This window comes from Pteropus alecto, unplaced genomic scaffold (assembly GCF_000325575.1).
Source record: "Pteropus alecto unplaced genomic scaffold, ASM32557v1 scaffold65, whole genome shotgun sequence".
NCBI classification, from domain to species: domain Eukaryota; kingdom Metazoa; phylum Chordata; class Mammalia; order Chiroptera; family Pteropodidae; genus Pteropus; species Pteropus alecto.
In genome coordinates this window covers 2,337,452-2,358,816 of record NW_006439191.1, presented here as the reverse complement: position 1 = coordinate 2,358,816, position 21,365 = coordinate 2,337,452, and the positions used below count along the sequence as shown (strand labels likewise).

General features: G+C 35.8%; 1 protein-coding gene and 1 pseudogene across 1 annotated transcript in view; one reads left to right on the top strand and one right to left on the bottom strand.

Moving 5' to 3' along the window:
• The first annotated feature begins 6 nt into the window (after positions 1-6).
• The window catches only part of CDC73 (cell division cycle 73), an 85,885-nt gene continuing 64,526 nt past the window's right edge, over positions 7-21,365 (top strand). Inside the window, exons 1-8 of the mRNA XM_006916211.3 lie at positions 7-176; positions 2,516-2,621; positions 5,085-5,154; positions 9,132-9,194; positions 9,277-9,329; positions 11,968-12,056; positions 17,274-17,490; positions 21,121-21,219. Of these exons, the coding sequence (XP_006916273.1) occupies positions 46-176; positions 2,516-2,621; positions 5,085-5,154; positions 9,132-9,194; positions 9,277-9,329; positions 11,968-12,056; positions 17,274-17,490; positions 21,121-21,219 (828 nt within the window). The 5' untranslated portion in view covers positions 7-45. The remainder of the gene's footprint in view (positions 177-2,515; positions 2,622-5,084; positions 5,155-9,131; positions 9,195-9,276; positions 9,330-11,967; positions 12,057-17,273; positions 17,491-21,120; positions 21,220-21,365) is intronic.
• On the bottom strand, positions 4,792-4,909 carry LOC112483273 (annotated as a pseudogene).

The window sequence follows — 21,365 nt, the reverse complement described above, 5'->3', positions numbered from 1 at the left end:
CGGCGGCAGCGGCGCCCGGGGCCGGCGGCGGCGAGGGGGGTGAAGATGGCGGACGTGCTCAGTGTCCTGCGACAGTACAACATCCAGAAGAAGGAGATTGTGGTGAAGGGAGACGAAGTGATCTTCGGCGAGTTCTCCTGGCCCAAGAATGTGAAGACCAACTATGTGGTTTGGGGGTGAGTCCGGCAGGGCTATGGGTCGGGGGTGGCCGGGCAGAGTCGGGCGCCCCCAGGCGACCTCTTTCCTGGCCCCTCCCCCCCGTCCCCCTTGGGGATGGGAAAAAAGCGGGTGCTCGGGGGAAAAGTTTTTCTCCGGAGTCGAAGTTGCACTTTTCGGTGAGGAGGGCGAGCGAGCAGCGGCGTCTGGAGTCGCCCGTGCCCCGCGGTCCCGGGGAAGCTAAGGCGGAAGGTGCCGGGCAGCTTCTGACTTCGCCGGCCGTCTCGCCGGTGCGTGTGGGGTGCCGGGCGCGCGTGCGGGTGCGCTCCGGGGGACGCCCCTTTGTGTTTTCAGTGCTTCTGCCTTTTCGAGGCCGCCCTATGCTGTGGCTGTCTCTGTCCGCTGGCCCTTGCCGCTCCTGGTCAATTTGATCTCCTGTCGCGATTTCCTGGAGGAGAGAGGGCAGGGAACCCACTACATGGAGTTAGGACGGGGAGATTTGGTGGCTTTGGAGGAGTCATCCAGCTGATGTTGGAGGTGCAGGCAGGAGTTTCCTCAGGGAGAAACTTGCTGGTAACATGGAGTGAGCTTCGCAGATCCGAGTCAGAAATTGATGGTGTGTGTGTGCTTTTTGGGAAATGTGTTTTAAAGAGAAGTGTTTTCGGACATCCATCCACGTGGGGTGTCCTGAATTTTAAGTCATTAAAAAGTGTAGGGTTGGGTCAGAATCGTTTGGGCCTTTTTATTGATGTTTGTTTCATGGGTGTTTCATTTGGATAATTGGACCCTTGGGCTAGAACTTCCGTACTCATTTTGATGAATGGACGTAGTGGGCTTCATGAAGAGTTGATGAAAAACTAAGGGAAAGGTAGTTGATTGGTCGGATTTTATTTTTTGTTTTTTGGCTTCCAGGGCTTGTGATTTCATTACCTTTATGAAATGTTAACAAATGATATTTTGATTTTTCCTATGTTTTGCCCTTTCCAAAGAATTTGCACAGACAGAATTGAATTTGGAGTTTTAATTGATTTTTTTTTTCCTTTAAAAAAAAGGTTAAGGAGAAGTCTGGGTGTTGAGCGGTTCAATCTGAGAAATAGGAAAATTCTTTGGATCCTGGTCTTTGCCTCAGAGGTTAATCTAATCAGAATAGAGAAGCTGCAACCTCTACGTCTTAGCAGTCACTTCCAGCTTGGAATGTTAGGAAAAGTTTCATAGAAGTCTGGCATGTAGAGATGCTACAAATTTTTCTTGAATAAATGAGTGAACAAATGAATAAACTTTAATGGATAGGGATTCTGAGGGTGAAATGGTGAATTAGGTCTTTCAGGACAAGGGGACTGTATACTTAAAAGGCATGAATGCTGGAAAGGAAATGTTTCGACAGCAATTTAGTGGAGACAGTAGTGAAAAAAAGATGGCTTAGAATAGATTTCAAACTTTTACAAGAGTGAATCACACCAATAAATATATCTTTATTTGCTTTTAATCTTTGTGTACGTGTATATGTGTTTGTATTCATAGCGTAAAACTACCTGTCACATGCAGTATGCTGTCATTTTGCTTTTTTCTGTATCATAAAAAAAAACCCAGTTGTTACCCATGTATTAGATTTCATAGTATAGTAATTGACAGTGATGTGTGATTTGAAATAAATCAACTTAGAGGAAAAGTGGATATGGAGGCTAGAAAATTAGGTCTGGGGCCTATTGTACTGGGCAGTATTCAGATGAATTCAGATACTTTGACATTTCTAGATGGGGAAAATGTAGGGTGGGGGGGGGATTGGATACTAACATTTGTTGAGCAAGTTTTTATTTGCTTTCATTAAACATCTCACACCCCTAGACTACATTGTTTATCACAGGTACAGTTTATTTTGGCTTTACATCATAAGTTTAATTTGAAGGATGTCAGAATTATACCTCTGAAGTTTATCGTTGTGTTTACTTTGAGAATGTTACTTAGGAGACATAGGATAAATTTCTTGTAAGTGTATCACCGGTAATAGTTGTGCTTCTCCTAATCAGTTTGATTCTTTTCTCTTATGGATCCTCTTGAATGTGTTACTGATTAGTTTGTCTGTTGACAAAGCCCAGAACCTAATTTGTGTCAAATTCTAAAAAGTGTGTAGTGCCTTAGAGTATGAATATGCACTTCTTGCTTTTTTTCATTGTCTGTCTTCGTGTTTCTTTTGCCTTAATGACAGTTGCACTTATTAAATGTTGTACATTGTATTTTTGTTAGCCATGTTAGATCCATTGTTGGATAGCAAGGTGGGTATAGGTAAATTAATACATGTGAGTAAGCCTAAAGAGTTGAAATAGAATTGTGAGTTAAACTCTTGCCTTAATTATTTCAGCACTGGAAAGGAAGGCCAACCCAGAGAGTACTACACATTGGATTCTATCTTATTTCTTCTCAATAATGTGCACCTTTCTCATCCTGTTTATGTCCGACGTGCTGCCGTAAGTAGAATTCATTTTAAAACTTTTTCAATTTAATTAATAGTAGGTATCCTTTGCCGTGGGTAACTTCCCCCAAGGGTTTCAGATCAAAAGAATGAGTTATGAGTTGTGGTCAAGATGGCAGAGTAGAATGTCAGCTGTTAATGGGGGGGAATGAAAGGTTGGTTTGTATGCAAGTCTCCTGGGGGTTCTCGATTAGATTATTGTGATTATGCAGATTATTACATGTAAAATGTTGGTAGTGTTTACAACAGAAGTTTTAAAGATACTTATAGAGATGTTTTAAAAAAATTTATGAGTCTGTGGAAGGACCCTGATACTCAGAACTCCAGTTTAATCTTAAAACTTTTTCGATGTCAGAAAGAATCAACATTAATAGACTACTTTTTAAAATTAATTTTTAGTCAGTAAACTTTTTTTCCAACTTTATTGATAAATTCCTATTTAGTTTTGCCTGCTTTCTACATTGCAGTGTTTGGACATTGCTTTTTAGAACAAGAAATACATATTTATTGTCAAATTTGTATTGAAAAAATAGTATATAGGGTGAAACTACTTGGGACTTGGAGAACTAGTAGATTAAAATAGAAGCATCTCTCTATAAAGCCACATTAACTCATATTAGAGTTTTAAAAACTGAATTAGGTGGTAATTAGAATGTTGTTGGCTATATCGATTCATTTTGGGGTAAGATAGGTGATCTAGATACTTGGTTTTGGTGTAGAGAGTATGTCTTTGGGGAATGTTTGATGCATGTGACTGATAACTGTGGTTATTATGGTGTCCCTTAGAACCCTCACTCAAGTGAAATTTAATCCTATTGGTTTTTTTTGTAAATATTTGACAGATTTGAGAGGGCGGGTTCTAAAATTCTAGGGTTCTATAGTTTTATTCTCCTGACTCCTTTGTGTAATTTGCTCTTCTAAGTGGACTATTTTTGAGATAGTTTTCCCTACCCACAGCCCCTATTTTGATGTGAGTAGTTATCCATCTTTATCAGTTGGCTGTCAACGTGTACATGACTTATTAGTGATTAAATGTTGAAGTATGTTAGAAATAGTAATTTAAAGAGAATTAATTAAAAATTTTAAACTATTTATGATATTCAAATGCATAGAAAAACCTATGGGCTTTTAAATGTTTATACCCATAAGCAGAAATTAAAGGTTAGTCTGCTGTCTCTTTAAAAAATATTAATTTTAAGTGATTATATATATTGTTCATATCTGTTATTGAGTGTGTAAACACTGTGTGCAAAATGTTTGGTGCAGTGAAATTAAATCAGTACTCAATGTCCAGTAGCCAGAGACACTAAAGGTTCTTGTTATTTCATTCATTGTTGCTTATGTAAAGTGAGAAAGGGTTTTTAACTAATCCTGAAGGCACTAGTTTTTCCTTACTCTTTGTTTGCATTATAAAAATGATAGAGAAAATTGTGGTAATTACAAGATTCACTGAATTCATGGCCCAAAGAGGGCTTGGTGCTTAATGTATACAGATTTGATTTATTTGTTTTGATCACTTCTTTACAAATTGCTTATGTAGGAACTTAAAATTGTCCATTTTACCAAAATAGGTACGTTTCCAGATTTTATTTTTTAATCTTTTATACTTCTTACAGAATTTATACATACTTGAGGATAAAAAAAATGTAATGTTGAAAGTAAACAACCACCATTAATATTTTCCTGTCTGATCTCCTAAATTTTCCCCTGTGCCTAAACAACATATACCTACTGTTAAGTGGCTAAGTTAGTTTATTTGGAAGAGTTCAAGTAGAATATTTTGAGGCGGTCTAGTTTGGGTGTGAGAAAAGAAAGTACTTTGGAACCATTGCATAAAATGAACAAGCAATGGGACTAAAAAGATACTTGCTCCAAATATACAAACATGAGTAAAATTAAATACACAGAGTTAGCGAAGGGAATAAAAAAGACTCAAATTGATATTTTGAAGAGGGATGGGGTCATTGTTTCATTTCTAATGATTATCTTTTGTATATATTAATTGAATTCAAGAGTAAAGTTATCAAAATTTAATATGCTTAAAATTTTTCCAGATTTTTTAAAAAGCCAAAGCTGTGTTTTTTTTTTTTTTTTCTTTTTTTAGCTTTTCTAAATTTTTTAATAGACTTCCTCCCTTCCTCCCTTCCTTCTTTCCTTCCTTCCTTTGCCTACAGCACCTGGTCTTCCTAGGTGGTCTCCCATCCAAGTACTAACCATGCCCGACCCTGCTTAGCTTCGGAGATCAGACGGATCCGGCGTGTTCAGGGAGGCATGGCCATAGACTAGATTTTTTTTTCAAGTTTTTAATAGGTTCTTTTAGTTTTGTCTTTTTCTAAAAATATGATCCTATGTAAATGTTGTCAAGATATGTTGCAACAAAATTCAGACATTACATGATGTTTATTTTTACCAAGTTTCTTATAATTGATTTTCTATCTAATTAAAATTTTTATTTCAGACTGAAAATATTCCTGTGGTTAGAAGACCTGACCGAAAAGACCTACTTGGCTATCTCAATGGTGAAGCATGTGAGTAATTTTTAAATTGTTTGCTTTCTTAAGTAGACATCATTTTTTCCCATATGAAATAAGAAGCAGTGGGAAGAGAATTTGTATTCCTACTGAAAATGGACCTACCTACAGTTGTGTCCATATGCTCCCGTCTTTCCCGTTAGCATGAATGTAGTGTCCTTGCTTCTCAGGCCAGTGCCCTCTTCCTTCTGTATGGATTCCATCTCCTTTCACACTTTCAAAAACTTTGCCTTTGAAAATTGTTGCTTTTCTCTTGTTTGCATCACCAGTTTTCTCTTCTGCATCATTCTCTTTAGAAGACATAGAATAACATCGCTCATTCAAAAAAAATTTTGATCCCACATTCCTACTATCTACTCCATTTGTCTTCTCCTTTTTATTGCAAAATTCGTTGGAAGAAGAGTTGTGTGGTATCACTGCCACTGCTTCCTTACGTGCTTCTCTTGACTCCTCTCCATTCTGGCTGTCTTCCTCACTCACCATCCCACCGAAGTCACTTTGAGGCCGACACTAGCTTATTCGCCCCCTCAGCAGCACTTGCTTCTGTTGACTGCGCCCTCTTGGAGAGCCTTTCTTCGCTTGGCATTCGGGGCCCAGGCTCTTGTGGTTCTCTTTCTGCTCCTTGTCCACCTCTCATTCAATTTTGCACACTTCTTGCCTTCAATGCTGACTGACCTGTTCCTGTGCTTCGGATTTGTAGATTCACTCTCCATATCGTCCATTGGTTATTTAATAGGCATATGGAATTTAACATATCCAAAAATAGAATGCCGATTCCTTTCTTTGCTCCTCTGGGGAACAAAACTGATCAGTAGGTCTATTCGCCAGTGCTCCCATCTCCATAAGTGGTATCCCATTCATCTGGTTGCCTAGGCTGAAAACCCCGGATAAACCTTTGATTTCCCTTCTCTTATATCCCACATCTATTCCATCTTTAAAAGTCTGCCAACTTCTAACCAGTCTGCTCCCACCCTGCTCAGTGCCTCCTCTTTAAACTACTGTAGAGCCCTCTCATGGTCCCCACCCGTTGTTTTCTACAGGGTAGTCTCTGCCAACCATTAGAGTGACCTGTCTGGAAAAACGAGTAAAGTTGATTGTGTCACTCACCTGCAGCTTCTCATCCTGTAGCTTCTCATCACTTATGATAATGCTCATACTCCCTGTCCTGACCCACCTGCTAGTTCTTCTACCTAAAGCTTATGCTTCTGACCTCATCATCCACTCTTCCTTTGCTCACAGCAGTCCAGTCTTATTGGTTTTTTTAACTGTTTTAACCCTTATAACCTTTGCAGTTGCTATTCTCTCTGCATTCACCTTCATTTCTTCACAGTGTCACCTCGCTCACTTCTTACCACCTCATTCAGATCTGTGCTCAAATGAGATTCTGTCAGAGACTGCTTACCTGACCATTCTGAAGTATAAAATAGCATTGTTTTCCCTCACACCCTGTCTGTGGGTAGTATCATCCTGATATATTTTCCATCAAATCCCTTATATTGACCTGAAATAATGTATCTGTTTGTTTACTTATATATTGTCTGTCACTCTGACTAGAGGGCAATTTCAGAGGGGCAGACAGCTGTCAGATGCCCAGCACTGAGAACAATAGTTAATAGTAGGTATGTACCTGGTCGAGTAGTTATTAACTTGCTGTCTTACAGAGTACAGATAAGTTGATATAACAGAATCGTTTGGTCTCACCTTCCCCGGGGTGGAGTTTATTACCTTTAAGTGAGTCATTATTAGCTGTCTTGTCCCATATTCTGCTCCATGACTTTAACAGCAAGATTGAGGGGAAGACCATCATCAAGAGTGTTGTCTTCCTGCACTGTCCTCACTGGGCATTCAGCAAGCACTTACTGAGTGCTTTTTCTTAAAGGCATTGTGCAGGGTGCTGTGTAAAATGCAAAATCCTTGTCTTAAGCATGCAAAGTATACTGATAAGCAAAGGGTGAGAATCCTAGGAGAGGATTGAGGAAGGCCTTTAAATTTGCTGTGAAGAGCATGTAGTTCAGGAGGATAGGCAGAGGCTTTTATATTTTGAAAACTTTTTTTTTTTTTTTTTTTGCTTCTGATATACAATCTGGGATTCTCTGTTTTTAAAAAGTATCTCAGGTGAGCCTGACAAACAGGCTAGTTTGGGGACAGTGCTTTAGAACAAATGGTTTTTCTTTTCAGAATCCAGAATAGAGTTGCCCTTTATTTGTCTTCGTCATTTCCTGTGGTTTCTGTAGGACAAATTACTTTTAGTCTTCAAGAATATTGCTTTGCTAATTAAAGAAAAATACTAATTTAATGGTTTAATTAAAGAGTTGAGCAAATCTTAAGACATTCCCTGTTCTTAGGGAGACATAATATCTTGAAGAATCAGTTTTTAACATAATTTGTTATGTTTAACATGATCCCAAAAAAAATCTCTGTAGTTTTCTTGAGGAATAGGTGGCACTGGACAAGATGATTCTAAAACTCATTTGATAAAGTAAGTGTCAGAAATTTGGAGAGAGCAATAAGAAAATACTAGCCATTCTAGAGTTTATAACTTAACAGTAAAATCCTAGTAATTTAAACTTATGAATGAATAAATTGATAGAATAATTTATCTGTTAAATGTTAAGTTATGTGAGTTTAACATGATTAAAAAGGCACGTCAAATCAGTGGTGGAAAGTGGGATGGTAACAATAAAAGAGTTTTGCGTTATTAAAAAAAAAAGACGACAGATGACAGATGGGGTAATCATATTTCAATTCATCACAGTAAAAAGGCCAATCTCTCTAATAATACAAAGTGGTCTTGAAAATATATACATAAAAGACTAACAATGGATTTTGCTCATATAGTTCACAGAAAAGGTGATAAAATTATGAAAAATGCTTAGTTTCATTCATGAGAGAATTGCAAATTTAAAACTATGCAGAGATAGCTTTAGTTTTTTCCCGTTAGCTAAAAATCTAGAAGTTTGATTGTATACTCTGGTGAGGCTGTGAGGAAATAGATATTATAATATATGGTTGGTTGTAGTGTCAGTTGATACAACCCCTGCTGAAGAAATTTGGCAGTAATGTGTCATTACAGATTGAACTTAGAAATCCTACATCTGGAGCTTTATTCTAGAAGTAAATTTGGAAACGTGTGAAGCAACATATAGATAAAATTTTTCATTGTATCATTGTTTATCGTGACAAAAACTGTTAAAATTGAACTGCCCATTGATCTGGAACTATTTAAATTGCAGTTTAACCATGCACTAGAATACCATGTAGCAATAAAAAAAAAAAAGGGTTAAAAAATGCTTCATGTACTGATACCGAGAGATGTCGGTGATATTTGATAAGTTAAAAGAAGGTTCAGAACAGTATGTATAGTATACTATCTTTGTCTAAGAAAAGGGGATGTAAAAATATTGTTTTGTATTTCTTGTACCTACAAAAGGAAATCCTAGAAGGATATATAAGAGACTAACAGCAGTTACATAAGGTGATAGGAACTAGGTGGATGGGGAGAGATACACCTCTCTGTTATCTTTTCATCATTTTGAACCATTTAAAAATTAAATGATTTAATTTAAAAAATAATTAAAAAATTTTACCAATTAGAATAATTAAAAATTGCAACGTAAAGTGATTGCTAACTTAAACGATAACCTTTCCTTTATATATGTATGTTTATGTATAGATACAGTTCTATATGCATGTGTATTCAAGTCTGTTCTTTGAAGTGACCAGTTGATTTCAGTCAGATTATCTCAATCATTTATAAGCTAAATTGTTAAAATTAGTTTGCACTCTTAGTAGACTTTCTAATACACAATAATCTTTTCTAGTAAAATGCATTTACAAAGCTGCTTTAAAACTTATTTTTTAGCTAGGGAAATCACCATATATAAAGTAATATAATAAATCTTCAGCATTTTACTTATGATAATATCCAATATATGTACTTGAATATTGATCTCACATTTTTTTTAAATCTTCAGCAACGTCAGCAAGTATAGACAGAAGTGCCCCTCTAGAAATAGGTCTTCAGCGGTCTACTCAAGGTATGTCTTGTCCATGTTTATATTGAACTTTTAAAAACCTATCCCTAAACTATACATTTATTTACTTCTTTTTTTCTTACAGTCAAACGGGCTGCAGATGAAGTTTTAGCAGAAGCAAAGAAACCACGAATTGAGGTAATGGAATTTGATTTTAGAGGTGATTCATATTGTTACAGAAATTGGGATTCTGTAGCAGTAAGAATTCTTTGTTCAGAGTAGTCCTAGGAGCTTTTTTCTGGAAAAATTGTAGAATAAACAGTTGACAGCTTGAGCAGTAGTTCAAGATCTCTCAGTTATAAGCCATGTGATGGACAAATTACTTTATTTTCCTTATTGATGAAAATGTTGGACTAGATCAGGAGTCAGGAAAGTGTTTCTACAAAGAGCCAGACAGTAAATACTTTAGGCTTTTGGGGCCATTTCATCTGTCCAGCTATTCCACACTGTGATTGTGATGTGAAGGCAGGCATAGACAGTGCGTAAATGAATGGGCAAGGCTGTATTCCAATAAAATTTTACAGAACAGATGGTGGGCCAGGTTTGGCCTTTGGGTTGTAGTGTGCATAATGCTGGAATAAGATGGTTTGGAAATTTACTTCACATTTAAGAGCTATGAACATGAAATGCTTATTATAGTTACTTCTTAAAATACTGACATTTCAGGTTACATGTTTTTATAGCATTTTATAGACAGCAAGTAGAATATTAATATTGGTAAATAAGGATAGTTCACATGAAATAGAAGCCACATAAGAAATGCAGTTACTTTTGGAAAGAAAATTTGTCGATTAGCTAGTGCACTGAATGAGATGATTAAACCTTAGGAATTTTGTGATACTATTTATTTAAATTTTTTACAAGTCCCAGATGAATTACATATGAAAGCCCCTGAAAGTGGAAGATTATGCACCAGAGGCACACTTAAGATCTGAGAAATGACTAAACCAGTCATATGTCAATTAACAACATAGGAATAACACTTAGAGTCATCACAAGTGTTCACATGGCTAGAAACCATAAATCTTTTCATCTCACACTTGTATAAAAGTCAGATGTACCTTTTGCCTGCTACATAAATAGCAAAGCATACACAATTAAGACCAAGAAAGATAGCTGTTAAAGGGATAGGACTGTTTGATCAAAATTTGATACTAAAATAATGTAATTTTAATTATCATACTTTGAGACAAGGGCCTGATGTGTTTTAGGTAACGATAATAATGACAGCTCATTGTTATTGCTCTGTTAGGTGATATTCTGTGTACTTCATATACATCAGCTCAGATAATCCTTACCACAAGCTCCTGAAGTAGGCAGTACTATGTGTGTCATCCACGAACAGACTGGCTCAGAGAGAATAAGTGACTTGGGAGGTTCATAGAACCAGGATTGGAACCCAGGCACTCTGGCTGCTAGCCATTCCACAATGCTGGGCACACATTTTATGGTAGTAAAACTGAAAATTCCCTCAACTCCTTTGTGTAAAAGGAAGTTGTGACCCACTATACAAAATGAGTGAATTTAAGGAGACCTTTTTTTTTTGGAAAAATCTGAAATTCACAGTTTAATTATTGAACACAGTTTAATTATTGAAAAATTGAACATGTCAGAATTGCTCATCTCCTAGGATTCTAATAATTTGAAAAATCTGCAGGAAATAGAATAAAATTATTTCCAGAGCAGTTAGTTAAATGAGTTACTTAAACAGCTATATTACATAAACAGTTTTCAGTTCAGCAGATCTGTTGAGAACCTGCAAGGCACTATGCTAAGAGGGAGAAACCTTGAGGGTAGGGATGCAGATCTGATTAAAATCTAGGCTGCAGTTTTTAAAATCGGCAGACTCTGAAGGAACTCTAGTAATGAGTGTTACGCCGTTATTACTAGTGGCAAAAATTTACTGCATTTCCTAAAATATCATCCTTGTGTTCATGTGAGCAATATGTTTGCCTTAAGAGTTTTATAAGAGAGATCAATGTTGGAGCAGGAACTGGAGCACAGTGTCCTTTTAGGTCTTGAATATACTAATGCTTTTTATACAGTTTTATATTCTGTTAGTCATAGACCCTGACTCTGGTCCTCCTTTGTTGAATATGGGGATTAAGCTAGATTAGAGTTACTAAATTTTGTTTTTAAGTAACCACTTTTCAGACTAAATTTTACCTGAAATTCTAATATGCAAATTAAAAAGCTGAGTTCCCAAGGTTGAATTCAGTCAAAAAGTGGCCCATGGCATACTTTGTGGGAATTCCTAGTGTTTGGAAGAACACACTTTGAAAACCATTAAAGTTTCACTTCTAGTGTTTTGACCTGTCCTGATGGATTCAGGACCTGGGGCAACAGATGGAAAAAAAAAAAAAAAATCTAGATCCAAAATAAAATTTTTGACTGGCGAAGGCTTCTCATAACATTTAGTTATAAACTTTCCTGAAGAGTGGGAATTTATTTGTTGTATGATATCTTTCTGAATAAAAGTAGCTGTGATATGTTATGAGAAGACCACTTAATCAAACAAAAAAGTAACAAGTTTTTTGGTAAGCTTTCAGTCAGTTCTGTTCTTACTTGATCCAACATATATTTAGTGTTATTGTTTTTATGTAACTATAAAAGTAGTCTTAAAATTGACATAAGGTCAGTGATGCCTGGAACTTTATGGGTGGGAATATAAGAGGGAATTTATGTCAGGGAAGTTACATGGTGTTTTTTTTTTTTTTTTTCTTTATAAAAGTTAAATAAAAATTTAAAATGTTTACTAACCAGTGATGGTTTTCAGGATGAAGAGTGTGTGCGCCTTGATAAAGAGAGATTGGCTGCTCGCTTGGAGGGTCACAAAGAAGGAATTGTACAGACTGAACAGATTAGGTAAGAATTTCTTTAGTGGAAAAGTAGGCAGTTTAGGTATATGAAAGGTCATATGGAAGAGGGATATTAATATGCTGTCTACATTTACATTTACCTCTTGTATTCATTATGTGCCTCTGTGCCCTAAGTTCCAAAGATGATATGTGTGTGTTGGGGAGTGGAAGCCATTGTGCTAATTGTGCTTTCTGAAAAATTTTGATTGTGTTACTATATTGGTCTTTCCTTTTTAAAATTACTTTATGATCCAAGCTACTCATATATCATGTAATCTCTTGTTGATAGTAGGAGCAGCAAACTTGCTCTGTAAAGTGCCACATATTCAGTATTTTGGCTTTGCAAGTCATATATTTTTTTTCCAACTCTTCAACTCTCTTGTGGTTGGGAAATAGCTATAGATGCTTTTGTTCCTAAATGAACGGGCATGGCTGGCTTTGGCCTCTTGTCTTATTTTGTTGATCTCATGTTTTTACTATAGTTAGAATCACTTCTTAATTTTTCTTTGGCACGATGCAGGTTTTTGGAAGTCTTATCCAAGCAATTTAAATCAACGCAGATTTTAAAAAGCTTTATTGAGGATAATTGACATATAATAAACCACATGTATTTAAAGTGTGTAAGTTGATAAGTTTTCACATGCACGTACATCTGCGAAATGGTCATCGCAGTCGGGATTATGGCTGTCACGTCCCCCGATAGCTTTCCCGTATACCTTTGTAATCCTGTGCTCTGCCCACCCCACATCTTCTACCCAGGCGACAAATGATCTGCCATTACTTTAGATCAGTTTTTTTCCCCCTAGAGTTAAATATAAATGGAATTTTGTAGTATGGACTTTTTTGGGGTCCAGTTTCTTTCATTTAGCATAATCATTTTGAGATTCATCCTTGGTGTTGGATGTGTCAATAGATCATCCTTTTGTATTGCTGAATTACTATTCCTTTGTGTGGATGTAATGTTTTTCCTAGTCACCTGTTGATGGACATTTCACTTTTGCTGTTTTTTTAGCTATTGCAACTAAAGCTATGAACATAAGTGTACAGTTTTTACATGGTCGTGTTTTCATTTCTCTTGAGTAAATACCTAGGCGAGGAATTGTACAGTATTATAGATTTAACTTTTTAAGAAATTGCCTGTTTTTCAAAGTGGTTACACTGTTAAATTTTTACCAGCAGCGTTTAAAAGTTCTGGTTTCTTCACATCTTTGCCAGTACTTGGTATAGTCAAGCCTTTTAATTTTAACATTTAAAAATTAAAAGATCTGAGCACCTTTTCACATGTTTGTTTGCCACCTTGTGTCATCTTTGGTGAAGTGTCTTCAGATTTTTGTCCATTTTGTTACTGGATTGTTTTCTCATTATTGCGTTTTGAAAGTTTGTTACGTGTTCTGAGTACAAGCCCTTTTTTAAAGGATGCGTTGCAAACATTTCTTCTGGTCTGACTTCTCTTTTCATTCCCCTAGCTGCCTTTTGAAGAGCAGAATATTTAATTTTTATGAAGTTTAATTTATCAGTGTGTTCTTTTGTGAATCGTGCTTCAGTGTTAGATCTAAGAAATCTTTGCCTGAAAAGGGTCAACAAAGTTTGTCTCCTATATTTTCTTGTAGAAATTTTATAGTTGTAGGTTTTACATTTTAGTCCGTGATCTACTTTCAGTTAATTTTTTTGTGTATGGTCTGGATAAAAATGCACTTGTTTTTGTGAGTCAGGGACTGAAGCTCAATTTTGTGCCAATGGAGAGCCACTTGTTTCAGCATCATTGGTCTTTGCACCTGGATAAAAAAAAAAAAATCAGTTCTTTCATGTATAGTTCTATTTCTGGACCTATGCTGTACCGTTGATCTGTTTGTCTTTTTGCTGGTAACACTGTTTACATTACTCTTTCTTTATAAGTTTTGAAATCAGGTAGTTTTAGCCTCCCAGCTCTGTTCTGTTTCAAGGGTGCTTTGCTGTTTTAGGTCCTTTGCATTTCTATATGAGTTTGCAGTTTTCTACAAAAAAGCCTGCTGGGATTTTGATTGATATTGCATTGAATCTGTAGATGAGGTTGGGGGAGAATTGACATATTAAAAATACTGAGTCTTCTGACTTAGGAACACGGTTTATTTCTCTAATAATGGAGAGATATTTAAGTCTGCTTTGTTTTTTCTTAACATTTTATAATTCTCAGTGTATGGGGCTTATGTCTTTTTGTTATTTTTTATAAGTATTTCATACTTTCTGATACTTTTTTTTTTTTTTTTTTTAAATTCTTGATTGTATATTGCCAGTATAGAAACAAATTGATTTCTGGTTATGGACCCTGAATCATGCAATCATGCTTAACTCATTGATTATCCTTTGTAACTTTTTTGGTAGATTTTATTGGCTTTTCTACATAGACAATCATGTTGTCTACACAAAGTGCATCTTTACTTACTTTCTTTCCAAACTAGATGCCTTTTATTCCTTGCCTATTGCACTGGCTAGACTTGCATACCCAGTGTTGACTAGAAGCAGTGAGATTGGACCTTCTTGTTCCTCATTTGAGGGGAAAGCATTCATTTACTATATAAACAAGTTAGCAAAGGGTTTTTTTTGTAGATAATTTTTTTAACAGATTAAGGAAATAATCCTTTTTATTCCGAGTTTGCTGATATTTTATCAGAAAAGAATGCTAGCTATTGTCAAATGTTTTTTTCTGATTCTATTTAAATGATCATACAGTTTTTCTTTTCTATTAACATGGTGAATTAATTTTTTGAATGTTTGCCTTCCATGAATAATCTCTACTTGGTTATTTTATTATCTGTTATTGCTGCCAACAAGTTAAGCTGGAACATAGTGTCTTAACAATATACATTTGTTATCTCAGTTTCTGAGAGTCAGGGTCTTGGGGTGATGTAGGTGGCTTCTCTGCTTCAGGGTGTGTCACAATGCCACATGAAGGCGTTGGCCAAGTCTACTCTCATACGTAGGCAAGAGGATCTGCTTCCGAGTTCATGTGCTTGTTTCCAGAATGTGGTTCCTCTCAGGCTGGTAGACACATTTCAGTTCTTCACCTGTTGCTTAGAGGTGTCTCTTGGTTCTTCATCACATTTGGTTTCACAACACTACAGCTTGCTTCATCAGAGTGAGCCAATAAGAGGGCGAGAGAAGCCAAGCAAGATAGAAGTTACAGTTTTTTTTTTTTGGTAGCCACATCTTTAGAGTAACATCCTATTACTTGTACAGTATTCTGCACACACCCACAGAGAGGGGATTAAAGTGTGGGTGTGAATGCCAGAAGGTTGAGATTATTAAATAGTAATTTCAGAAGCTGCCTACCATAGTCAAGATGTATTATCCTTTTTATATATTATTAAGTTAGATTTGAAAATTTATTTGGAGATTTTGCAGCTATGTTTATGAGGTCTAGTTTTCTTGTAATGTCTGTTCTCATTCATGTGAAGATGATTCTGGTCTCAGAATTGGTTGGAAAGTATTTCCTTCTCTTCAGTTTTCTGGAAGAGTTTGTTTAGAATTGGTATTATTTCTTCCAACATTTGAGAGAATTTGCTAATGAGGCCATATACAATCAAATTTTTAAATTTTTTTTTTTTTTTTTTCAGTTTTGAGACATAGTTAAATCACTTGGAACTGGCTTGTTCTTTAACATTTGTTATTTGAACAATGTTCAGTAGGAAGATTGTTCTGTACCCTTAGGTGAGACAAGTCTATTCCGAGTACTCTACCTGATGTCCCGTGAATATGAGGTTTCCAGTCTGGCTGGTGGGGGTAGGTGCTATTCTTCACCTTTGTGAGCCCTGGGCATTGCTCTCTTAATTCTCTTGGGTGATTCTCCACCCAGCTTTAATTTCCTCATGGTCGTGTGCTAAGCAATATCCTGCTGGAAGACCCAAGGGAGATCGTCAGTGCAGCGCTCTATTCTGAGGTTCTCTGGCCTATGAATTCCAGCTGCCTAGGTTTTACTGGACGCAGCTCTATTTTCTCAAAGTCCACTAAGCTTTGCCTGGGTTCTCCTCCCTGTGTCACGTTGGAAACTTTTAAAAGGCAAGAAACTGGCACATACAGGGCTCACTTATTTGGTTTCATTTGTTAGATAGAGATGACTGTCATTGCTTGATGTCAAGTATCTGTCATTTCGTGTATTTTGACTGATTTTTCAAAGGAAGGCCAGTCCAGCCTCTGTTACTTCATCTTGGCTAGAAGTAAAAGCTTAATGCACATTTCATTATAATTTAGAAAAGTATTTTAATTTGGCTCAAGGTATATTTGTATGCTTTCAGTTTTGAGGGAAAGTTACATAATATTATATGAGTCAAATACTAGGTACATATTGAGCATCTGCTATAAAGCATCCCCATACATAATATAAATAAACTCGTATACTGTGTAATATTACCGTATTTAAACCTGCAGGAATTCCTGTCCCTTATCCAGATGTTGTTTAAACGTATTTCAAGATTGTCATCTTGTGTTTAGAGTAATAATTTTGTCAACTGTTAAGGTACCCAAACACTTTTTAACTCTTTTTCTCATTTTACATTGTCGGAAAAAACACTAACCTTATCATCTTAAAATCTGTACTTTCAGTGTTGTGTTTCTTTATAGTTTTGAAAACATAGCCTCTTTTTGCTATTTTACCTGTTATTTAAAATCAAGTGTAGAAAAAGAAACCTCAAAATAGGGTTTCATCTTCCAGACATTAAAAGGAGTATTTGTTTATGTGGCTTATAAAAAGCCTCTGTCAACTGTGAATTTGATATGTTGAAACCTTGAAATAAATTTCAGGGACAACCTAAACTTTGAATTCTTTGAAGAATGCATTTTCACCCCTGCCTCCAAGGTGGTGTGTTTGTGTGTTTGTATAATTTGCATAGATAGAGGGCTGTTAGCAAATACAAATCTCAGAAAATATAAAGAAAAGCACACATATTAATGAGTTCTGCTCTTTTGGGTAGGAGGGAAACATGAAAAACCGTGAAAATTTTTTTTGCATTGATATTCTAAGAAATTACTAATTCGCTCATAAAATATTTCTACATAGGCTCTGGGATCTTTACCTATAAAAATCTGATACGATCATGAAATATCGAGTATGTCATTTTTATAGATAAGAAAATCTTAATCATTGCCACTTAAAAGTGTTTTTACCAAGAATTATAAATGTACCAAAACGTATTTAAGATGTGCTCAAGAGATCCTTGCTATGGAAATTCAAAAAAGAAATTGCTTTCAGGTCTTTGTCTGAAGCTATGTCAGTGGAAAAAATTGCTGCAATCAAAGCCAAAATTATGGCTAAGAAAAGATCTACTATCAAGACTGACTTAGATGATGATATCACTGCTCTTAAACAGAGGAGTTTTGTGGACGCTGAGGTAGATGTGACCCGAGATATCGTCAGCAGAGAGAGAGTGTGGAGGACACGGACGACCATCTTACAGAGCACAGGAAAGGTAATTCAGATATTTTAGTCATTCGTTAGAGGGACTGCATTTAATCGGTGCTGGTTATGGAATTGATTAAAATTTGCTATTAGAAGGTTTCAGATTTTATTTCTGAAAGATCAGTAACCTAGAATTCTAAGTGGCCATATATGCCATTCTGTTCTGCCACATGGTTGGTTTTTGGTCACCAAAGAAGCTGATGGAAAAGTCTGACTCACAGTGCAAGCCCTTTGATTTGTACCTTACTTGTGAATCCAAGGAATGGCCCAATTTTCTTGTTGAGTAGATCTTTGCTTAAACCTAATAAACAGATTATTGATGGCAAGCTCTCTGGTCATTGATATCAGTAACTTTTTTTCTCCACAAAGTAGAGAACTTAAGAAAATAAGTCTGCAAGCATTCCGTGTGTGAATTTATACATTATATTCTGTTGTGTGGACGTAGCAATATTTCCTTGTTCCTCATTAACGGAGTCAGTTGTTGTTTTAGCTCTACAGGATTGTGGGATTTCCCCCCCGCCCCCTTCTCCTCCTTTCCTCCCTTCTTCTCTACTTTTCTTATTCACAATTAGAAATAATGGATTAAAAAGCATTCTTGTACGTATACCTTTGGGCATTACGTGTATATAGCAACAGGATTAGTTCCTAGGAGCAGAATGCTGGCTGAAGGAGACGTGTACTTTAAATTTTGACTGACAAAAATTTGAAAGATACTAAATGTCCAGTATCTTAATGGAGCTCCAAAAAGGTTGCACTGATTTTTGTTTCACTTACATAATTTCATGTCTCTCCCCCCGCACCCCGCTACCTCCCAGTTTTCCTAAATGTTAATTCTCCATTGATGCACAGTTGTTAATAGTGATTGATGATTTGGCAAGGGAGTTCATAGACGTGTGTGAGGTTATTGATGAAAGTGAGCTTTAGCATTGGTCTTGGCAAACTAGTTTCATTTGCGGATTTGGGAATCTGACCTCAAATTTGCTGTGCTATTTAGGAAGAATAAAGCTACTAGAAAAGATTATGTAAAGGAGAGAATTATTTTTGTTGGGTACTTTTACTTCTTTTACAGAGTACTTGAGCTCAAGATTAAGAATCATTCTCTAGAGCTTAAAATTCTAGAGAAATCTGAGAACATGAGTTAATATTTGTATTTACAATCAAGTGACCTGTTACTACTCGTTTTTACTACCTAATATGGGGCTCATAGTTGAATATTGTGACTTACATTATTCTACCAGTGCTTATAAGTGTTGAAAAGTCTGAATTGCATAGCAGTGGAATAAATCATAAGTGATATGCCCCATCTTACCTATAGAATAAACATTAAGTTTTCTAGTAACTAAGTAGAATAATTTTTCTTGAGCTCTAGGTGGCAGGATTGTACCATCATTTTGAAACAGAGTTCTAATTTAGTTTAGTGTCACTGGCATCACTGTATTATTTTAAAAATAGATTAATTTAAGAGTTGTTTGGTAGCTATGTTTACTTCTATGAGTATTAACATTTTTAAAAACAAAAAATGATTTTGACTGATATGTTCTCTGTATACTGTTTAATCTTCCAAACTCTAAAAACCTTGTAGGTACTCATAGCCCGAAAAGGCTATATGATTTTAGGCAGACTTTCATTATTATCAGGTATTAGGGTCTTCTTAGTTTTTGAATTTCTGGAATAAAAGACAAGTCGAAGATTTCATCAGAAATATAAATATGTCCTGTTATGTTACCATTGCAAGTACCCTACATAAAACAACATGATTTTATACTCATTAAAAACACATTTTCAAACTTATAAAAATTAGTATTGTTCATTGTTGGAAAATTGATGAAAAGAGATCATTAAAAGGAACAAAATTACTACCTGTACTTCTATTACAGAAATAACATTTTTATAATTTCTTACATTTTGATAGATCTTCTAAAGTTGTGTCTCTGACACAACACTGCATTATTTTTAAAGTGGTGAGATTTTCATCCATTTTCTTAATAAGATTAAGACGATTTGCCTTTGTCACTGGTTTGGCCTTTGCACTGCTGGTGCAAAAGCAGTGGTGGTTTAACTGCTGGCACCGGCACCAAACTTTACGAGTAGCCATTGTATTTTTCACCCACTAATAATGTCCTTGATGAACTTTTAAAATTGACTCATTTTATTAAATCATGACCTTGAGTGACATCTTTCAAGGAATTTGCGTGGTGAAATCATAACGTATAAATCACTGCCACATACCAAATTATGACGGTCATCTCCATGCATAGCACTTGTGCTGTTGCCTAAGTTGAATGCTGAACCAGCTGCTTTTTCACAGAAAACCATTTTTTTATTTGAATAACTGCATTATTCAGACTTACCTATTCGGCAAACATTTTTTCGAAAATGAAGTAAGTTTGTCCTTTAAGGAAAGCCGTTGACAGTATTTATTGCCAGTGTTAAAATGTGAGCTTTAATGGGAAAATTGGGATTTTAGAAGTTTCTTTTTGCTACTGTGACCATACCAGCTTCTTTATTCTTAAAGACTCTTCCATGGTGATATTAACAGATGTAATTTGCTGATATTGTATAAATACAGTGTCAATTTTTGGAAAATCTGCATAACTCAGTGAGTGATATTTTCCTGACCAATGAATGCTATTGTGTGGGTGAAAAAAAATCCATTTAAAGTACAAAAGAGACCAATGGATTTTACAGTGCAAAAAGTTTATGGATGTGATTTTCACATCACAGTAACCTTTGAGAAACTTTCACTCATTGAGTTTTGTATGATACCAAAGAAGAATATCCAGTCATCTGAAGTTGATTATAATACTACTACTTTTCCAGTTCTCTATGTGAGGCTAGATTTTCTTTAATATGCTTTAACCAAAACAAGGTGTCACAAAAAATATTAAATGTAGAAGTAGATATGGGAATACAGCTATCTTCTATCAAGCCAGACATTAAGGAGATTTGCAAAAATATAAAATAGTGCTACTCTTTCTTCTCATTACTTTTTGTGTATTTTGGAAAATAGTTAAAAAAAAAATCCATTATGCCAAAAAGCATTGAGCTTAAAAGAAGACATCAGCAAGGGATCCCCTGAAACGAGTGACATGAAGCCATTTATGCAAGTGAGGCATGGTTACACAGATTCAGGAATAGGTTTAGACTGAAAAATATAAGAATTACTGAAGAAGCTGCAGCTCCTGATGAAGAAGCTGCTGCCACATTTCTGGCAGAGTTGAAGAGTGATTAAGGTTTGTACTGTCTGCAGTTGTAGCACCTTGGACCCTGGAAGTCCCTGGAACGTACCTGCCATGGGTAAGGGGCGGGACACTGTAGTAGTGATTGAGTTAAGAAGCCTCTTTTGATAACAAATCCTGATTACATTTTAAATAGCTGCAGACTATGAGTAAATTTATAGCTAATTATACAGTTTAAGTAAAATGGAAATAAATGAATGACACTGGTTTTATAATAATTAGATCGATTTCCCCATAGTAGTTGATTTTTTCTAATGCATATAACAATAATAACTCATGATGGTATAGTGGGGCAGAATTGAGAGGAAGAAAACTTAGTCTGAAATTGCTTATTAGGTTAACTTACTGTCTTTGAGTTTTTACTTTTAATTGGGCTTAATTAAAATCCATTTGTATTTCAGAATTTTTCTAAGAATATATTCGCAATTCTTCAGTCTGTCAAAGCCAGGGAAGAAGGGCGTGCGCCTGAACAGCGACCAGCTCCAAATGCAGCACCTGCGGTGAGAATGTTTCACTGCTCATAGTTTTATGAAAATGATATTGGCTTTTCAGTATTGTAATTTTGAAGACATCTCATCTTAAAGTTTTTCAATTAGTAGATTCTAAACCTTTTGTTATTTTAACCTACCTGAAGGATGTGAAAACC